Source organism: Mus caroli, chromosome 7, assembly GCF_900094665.2.
Source record: "Mus caroli chromosome 7, CAROLI_EIJ_v1.1, whole genome shotgun sequence".
Classification (NCBI taxonomy): Eukaryota; Metazoa; Chordata; class Mammalia; order Rodentia; family Muridae; genus Mus; species Mus caroli.
This window is the reverse complement of record NC_034576.1, coordinates 129,061,310-129,067,774: the sequence shown is the minus strand read 5'-3', so window position 1 is coordinate 129,067,774 and position 6,465 is coordinate 129,061,310. Positions and strand designations below refer to the sequence as shown.

Sequence of the window (6,465 nt, the reverse complement as noted above, 5' to 3'; positions counted from 1 at the left end):
GAGTCCATAACTACCCTGGGGGTCAGGATCACGCTCTGCGGGACACCCATGTAGGCGCCATCTTTGGGAAACCCCCAAACTAGGCCAAGATTGTAAATAAACCATTGGAATGGGGAGGGGACGGTGGCCTAGAAGAATCAAAAAGCTGACGCGAAAGCTTAAGCACAGCGACCGTTAAGCGGGCACGCGCTCCAAGTTAGCCCCGCCTCGCTGTAACTCCCTCGGCGCGCTCCCCTCTCTCCCGCTCAGCAGCGACGGCCCTGTTATGTGCGCGTGCGCGCGAAATAACGGCCGCTGGCGGAGGGAAGTGGGGGGTGGAATCGTTCAAGTGGGGGAAGAGAAGCCGCCTAGTCTCCCGCGCGCCCACCACCTGCACCATCGCCAGCCAATCAGCAACCGTCTCGGGGGTCTCGCGCTCGGGGCGACCGGGGCTGCTGGGTGGCTCCCCCGTCCCTCCGCCCTCTAGAGTCCCTCCTGTCCCTCCCCCTCCCGCTGGCCCCGCGCGCGCTCGCGCTCGCGCCCGCTCCAGCCTCTTGTGTGTCCTCGCGCCCCCCGCCCGCCCTCCGGCGCGCAGTGTGCGCCGCTCCCCCACCCTCCTCCCCCCTCCCTCCTTGCGCGCCTCCTCCTTGGGTCCCCCTCCCCCACAGCTGCCTCCTCCCGCCCCAGGGTGAGCGCGAGCCACCTCCCTCCTCCCTCCGCCATGGATCCCAGCAACTGGAGCAGCTTCATCTTCCAGGTAACAACCCCCGCCCCCCCGCCCCTGCCCCCCCTCCCACACCCCCTCCTGCCCGCCCTCCCTCCTGTCCCACACCCCCTCCGCGCGCCCGGTGCGCGCGCAGCTGTCCCCCTCCCTCCCTCGCGCCCTCCCCCGCCCTCCCCGAGGCGCCGGCTGGGCGCGCGCGCGCGGCGGGGGCCGAAGCTGCTCCCTCGCTCCCCCCACCCCGCCCCGCCAGGCTCCAACCGCCGCCACCGCCGCCGCCGCCGCCCGGGCCCCCCGCCCCCGGCCCCGGCCCTCGGCCCCGCGGGGCCTCTCGCCCCCACCCAGGGGGCGTCGCCGCCGCCGCCGCGCTCCGCGCCCCACAAGACGCCCTCCTTCCCTCCCTCCCGCCGGCCGGGGTGCGCGGGCGGCGGGGCGGCCCTCGGGCCATGCGTTCGGCTCGGCCCAACCCGGCCGGCCGGGGGCGGCGCCCCGAGCCCGGGCCCCGCGCGGCCCGTGCCCCCGGCTCCCGCTGAGCTCCGGGGGCCCCCACTGTGGCCGAGGCCATGTTCCCCGTGTTCCCTTGCACGCTGCTGGCCCCCCCCTTCCCCGTGCTGGGCCTGGACTCCCGGGGGGTGGGCGGCCTCATGAACTCCTTCCCGCCACCTCAGGGTCACGCCCAGAACCCCCTGCAGGTCGGGGCTGAGCTCCAGTCCCGCTTCTTTGCCTCCCAGGGCTGCGCCCAGAGTCCATTCCAGGTGAGTAGGGGCCGGGCCGGGCGGGCAAGCGCCGACCATCGACCGCGGCCCACACGGCGCCTTGTCTCCGCAGGCCGCGCCGGCGCCCCCACCCACGCCCCAGGCCCCGGCGGCCGAGCCCCTCCAAGTGGACTTGCTCCCGGTTCTCGCCGCCGCGCAAGAATCAGCCGCGGCGGCGGCGGCTGCTGCGGCGGCTGCCGCTGCAGTGGTTACTGCACCCCCGGCCCCTGCCGCCGCCTCCACAGTGGACACAGCGGCCCTGAAGCAGCCTCCGGCGCCTCCTCCGCCACCCCCTGCCGTCTCCGCACCAGCCGCCGAGGCCGCGCCCCCCGCCGCGGCCGCCACTATCGCCGCCGCAGCGGCTGCCACCGCTGTCGTCGCCCCAACCTCGACGGTCGCCGTGGCCCCGGTTGCATCAGTCTTGGAAAAGAAGACAAAGAGCAAGGGGCCCTACATTTGCGCCCTGTGCGCCAAGGAGTTCAAGAACGGCTACAACCTCCGAAGGCACGAAGCCATCCACACGGGAGCCAAGGCTGGCCGGGTCCCTTCGGGTGCTATGAAGATGCCCACCATGGTGCCCCTGAGCCTCTTGAGTGTCCCCCAGCTGAGCGGAGCCAGCGGGGGTGGGGGAGAAGCCGGGGCTGGCGGCGGCACAGCAGCGGTGGCGGCCGGTGGCGTTGTGACCACGACTGCCTCTGGGAAACGCATCCGGAAGAATCACGCCTGCGAGATGTGCGGCAAGGCCTTCCGCGACGTCTACCACCTGAACCGACATAAGCTGTCGCATTCGGACGAGAAGCCCTACCAGTGCCCTGTGTGCCAGCAGCGCTTCAAGCGCAAGGACCGCATGAGTTACCACGTGCGCTCACATGACGGCGCTGTGCACAAGCCCTACAACTGCTCCCACTGTGGCAAGAGCTTCTCCCGGTGTGCAGGGGCCTCGCTGCCCACTAGGCCGGTGGGGGGGAGGGCAACAAGGTGGCCTGTCTTTGGCTGGTGGGGAGGCGGCTCCCGTTCCTGGGGACAGGAACCACTCCCAGGGAGGAGGGAAGTTGCTAGGAACAGGGGGTGGTACTTTAGAAGAGGTGGGTCTCTGGGCCGAAGGAAAGCAGCCTCTGGGCAGAAGAGGAATCTTGGTTTGAGGGCTTTCCTGCCTGAGGACAGGAGCTGAGGGGGAAACGCTGGGACCTCTGCAGAGGCATTTTGGAGGAACCTAGGTAGATTTGAGGCACACCTCACCTTGGAGCCTAAGCCCTAACACACACCCCCTCCCACCTCAACATATCCCTAGGCCGGATCACCTCAACAGTCACGTCAGACAAGTGCACTCAACAGAGCGACCCTTCAAATGTGAGGTAGGAAGCCAGCTTCCTCCTGTCCTGGTTTTCATGATTTTGATCCTCATTGTAGCTGTGTGGGTTCAGCCTCTCAGACCCCCTTTTTCTCTCTCTTTTTGCCTCTTCACTCCATTTTCACATTTCTCCTTCAAGGCCTGGTCATCTCACGCCCATTTCCTACAGATCAAAGACCCCCGAGACTCTGATCCCCTTATCTTGCCCCCTTCTCTCTACTCCCCGAAGCTTTAACTCTCCTGTGACCCCACACCCTCCCCCCCAGAAATGTGAGGCAGCTTTTGCTACGAAGGATCGCCTCCGAGCGCACACAGTCCGACACGAGGAGAAGGTGCCATGTCATGTCTGTGGCAAGATGCTGAGCTCGGCTTATATTTCCGACCACATGAAGGTGCACAGCCAGGGCCCTCACCATGTCTGTGAGCTCTGCAACAAAGGTACATGCTAAGGGGTGCCAGGAGGGCAGGGATTAAAAAGGGGGGCACAGAGCTGTTGGTTTTTTCACCGATGTGGGTCAAGGGGGCTGCAGCTAAGAGCTTGTGGCGAGTAGAGAGAACCCTTTAAGGGGCAAGTACAACAGCATTGGAAACAACACCACTAAATTATGTGCCATGGTTCACAGGAGACCGTCTACCAGAAATTCAACCTCTTGGGTGTGCTTGGGAGAATGAAGTGGGACGTGGTTACTTTGAGAAAGGAATAGCCAAAAAGCCGGTCCCAAGGGTTTCAACTTAGCAGCCACAAGCTCTTGTCTCCAGCTCCTGGGGCAGGTGGAGTACATCAGCAGGGGTGTGATAAGCACGCACCCTACCCAGTAGCAGAAAGCTGGTTTCACTGGTTGGTGACTAAAGGAGCTGAGACAGGGGGGCACTGGAGAGGGGGGACACAGCCGTCTCCACTGAGAGTCAAGCCTTTAAAAAGCTAGGCAGCCGTGTCGTGTCCTGTGGGGACGGGAGGTCTCTGTAGAGATTAAGGATTAAGTAAGGCACCACACAAACCAGTCCCCGAGCAAGCGCAGGCAAAGCCTATGTTTCTCTGGAGTAGTTGGCCCCAGCCTACCAAGGATGTGGGAGGAGGACAGTGCCATGTGAGGAGGGTGTCCCCAGCCTAGGAGAACAGCCCTGTCTCTGGGGTCTCCACCAGGCTGACCCCAACCCCCATCCCAACCCCCCCAATAGGCTTCACCACAGCAGCATACCTGCGCATCCACGCGGTGAAGGACCATGGGCTCCAGGCCCCGCGGGCTGACCGCATCCTGTGCAAGCTGTGCAGCGTGCACTGCAAGACCCCTGCCCAGCTGGCCGGCCACATGCAGACCCATCTGGGGGGGGCCGCCCCTCCTATCCCGGGAGATGCCCCCCAGCCACAGCCTACCTGCTGAGGGGGACCCCTGCACCCACCAGGCAAGGTGTGGGACATGGCTGGGGGGGGCAGCATGGGATGTGTGGGACAAGGGAACTCAAAGGGCCCAATAGGGGATTGCAGGAAGGCCAGGGATGCCAGTCTGTCACTCAGATTAGGGAGCCTTGGGATCCAGAGAGGGCAGTATGGACATGCTCTGTCTGGAAGCAGGCAGGCCGAAGCCTCTGGGGACCAGATAGGAAGTAACGGCTGTGTCCCAGGGGAAATAGGGAAATAGTTGAAAGTCTGGGGTATGGAACGTGTTTCTTGCCATTTAGGTTGTGCTGTGATCCTTGGTGTTTCTCGCTGTAGGTACTGGTGAGGTTTGTCCAATGGCAGCGGCGGCGGCAGCAGCGGCGGCGGCGGCAGCAGCAGTGGTGGCAGCCCCTCCCACAGCTGTGGGCTCCCTCTCTGGGGCAGAGGGGGTACCAGTGAGCTCTCAGCCACTTCCCTCCCAGCCTTGGTGAGCTCCAAGTTGATGGGGGAGAGGGGAGAGTGGAGGAAAGCTCTTCTTGGTACAGTCTCCTCTTCCCAGCAACTCCTCACGACTGCATCAGCCGAGGAGCCTGCAGACAGACAGGAGGGAGAAGGAATTCACTAGGTTTTAACAATGTTTCTCCTGCTCCTTTCTCCTCCCTATCAGAGCTGACCCTACAAACACCTGTCCCCTGAGTTGTGTTGAAGTCCCCTGGACAATGAGCAGGGGTGGCAGAGGACAGCAGCAGCCACTGCCCTCACCTTTAACCCCTTGCCTTTCCTCCCAGGGATTTGTGAGCCTTTCCCTAGAAGGTCCTGTGCTCTCCTCCTTCTGTCCCCTCCCCTACTGTCTGCTGCCCCTTCCTGGGGAGTTGGTGCTTTCTTTTTTGTTGTTGTTTTTTTTTTTCCCAGGGGTAGGGAGGAGAGAGGAGGGGAAAGAAGATTCTGTCCCAGAGGAGAAAAAAGGTGGTATTGAGGAGGGGCAGAAGCAGGGAAGGCAGAGGGATACTTGAGTAAGGTTGGGTGGTTAAACCCCAAGCATCCTACTGGAGTGTCTGTCCAGGGAGAAGCCAAGGAGAGCATCAGAAGGAGCCACTGGAGCCAGAGGCAGAACAAGAGAGATGGAATCTTAGGGGGCCAGGGCAAAGGAGGGGAGCCAGGGACAAGAGGTGCTTCCTGGGGGTGGGGGAATGCAGCCACAGTGTCTCCCCCTTCCCTCTTCCACCCCAGCTCCAGCCCTGGTCTTTTCTTCCTCTTTCCCACAACAGAAGCTATGGCCCTGGCCATGTCATCGTGTTCCTGTGTCCCTTGCATGTTCCCCACCCTCCCCTCCCTCCTTTTGCGCAGACCCCATTACAATAAATTTTAAATAAAAACTTGTCTCTGAGTTCCTAAGTTATCTTCACCAAGCCCCCTGTTGTGTGTGCGAGCCTCACCCCACCCAGGGAGAGGGAGGGGTTCTTTGTTGACCATGATCTTGGTCCCAACCTTTCCTGCTCTGCAAAGTGGTAGCTTCTCTCTTCTGAGGTACAGCCTCTAGCTGCGGTACAACACAAATTTAGGGTAGGGCCAAGAATCCAGAAGTTGTGGAGAGCAGGTCTTCAGGGAATACCCAATCTGAACAGGCACAGAATGAATACCCACTGGAGATTTGGGATGCCTGAGCTAGTTATTGATGCTGTCCTGTCCACAACCCAGCACCAGACTGCACAGAACCCCTCCAAATGCCTGCACATATAGATCCCAGGGTCCTCGGTTGACTCAGGGTTCAGTAAGCTGCATTCGGGTCCCACTGTGGTGGTCATGGACTGCTTGCCCCGGCCCTTCCTAGCTTGCTGGAATTTCCTTTTCTGGGCTTTGCTCAAACCTTTACAAAGACCCTCCCTTAAGCTTTCATCACGCATTGCTGCTTCTGCTGCTGCTGCTTTCCAGGAGTAGGAAGGCTTCAGTTCTGCAGGCTCCCTTCTCTTGAAACCCCACGCGGTTCCCCTTGCAGCCACCCCAAACTTAGACCTGTTTGCTTAACCCATCTATGCTGCTCAGGGTGCCTCCACCCAATCTTCACTGGTCCGTCTCTTCGCAGACCTAGGTCTCTGCCAGGATCCCCCGGTGACCGTTGGCGGGAGGGGCCGAGGACTTAGGAAGGGGGTGCCCCACCAGGAGGTGCGCGTGAGAAAGGACAGGGAGGGGGCGAGAAAGGGCAGGGAGGGGGCACGAGTGGTCCCGGGCCGGTTACCCAGGTAACACGGGGCCTGGCACGAGGTTCTCTTGGGCTATCCGG

At 62.4% G+C, this 6,465-nt stretch overlaps 1 protein-coding gene and 1 long non-coding RNA gene across 8 annotated transcripts; one reads left to right on the top strand and one right to left on the bottom strand.

Moving 5' to 3' along the window:
• Positions 1–625: 625 nt before the first annotated feature.
• Positions 626–5,564, top strand: Maz (MYC associated zinc finger protein). 6 transcript variants are annotated; one of them, XM_029479991.1, is made up of 7 exons: positions 626–736; positions 1,369–1,455; positions 1,529–2,382; positions 2,747–2,810; positions 3,073–3,244; positions 3,986–4,215; positions 4,521–4,604. In XM_029479991.1, the coding sequence occupies exons 1-6, from the start codon at positions 701–703 to the stop codon at positions 4,186–4,188; spliced, it is 1,416 nt and encodes a 471-aa protein (XP_029335851.1). In that variant the 5' UTR covers positions 626–700; the 3' UTR covers positions 4,189–4,215; positions 4,521–4,604. The 6 variants fall into 6 exon arrangements, with proteins under 6 accessions (XP_029335851.1, XP_021023192.1, XP_029335850.1 ...); XM_021167533.2 differs by lacking the exon at positions 3,986–4,215 and having other exon boundaries at positions 4,521–5,564; XM_029479990.1 differs by lacking the exon at positions 626–736 and having other exon boundaries at positions 1,090–1,455; positions 3,986–4,210; positions 4,521–5,564.
• On the bottom strand, positions 4,715–6,318 carry LOC110298350. 2 transcript variants are annotated; one of them, XR_002378364.2, is made up of 3 exons: positions 6,198–6,318; positions 5,673–5,801; positions 4,715–4,774 (listed from the first exon to the last, which is right to left on the bottom strand). It is a non-coding gene; the product is annotated as an uncharacterized LOC110298350 (long non-coding RNA). The 2 variants fall into 2 exon arrangements; XR_002378363.2 differs by having other exon boundaries at positions 6,052–6,236.
• Between the last annotated feature and the right edge of the window lie 147 nt (positions 6,319–6,465).

What these genes read in the sequence shown, in the direction of transcription:
- Maz (XM_029479990.1), top strand. Translation starts at nt 1,264, where the DNA reads ATGTTCCCCGTGTTCCCTTGCACGCTGCTGGCCCCCCCCTTCCCCGTG. An exon ending in GCGCCCAGAGTCCATTCCAG is followed by an intron (nt 1,456 to 1,528) that starts GTGAGTAGGGGC and finishes TTGTCTCCGCAG; the next exon opens with GCCGCGCCGGCGCCCCCACC. An exon ending in CTGTGAGCTCTGCAACAAAG is followed by an intron (nt 3,245 to 3,985) that starts GTACATGCTAAG and finishes CCCCCCCAATAG; the next exon opens with GCTTCACCACAGCAGCATAC.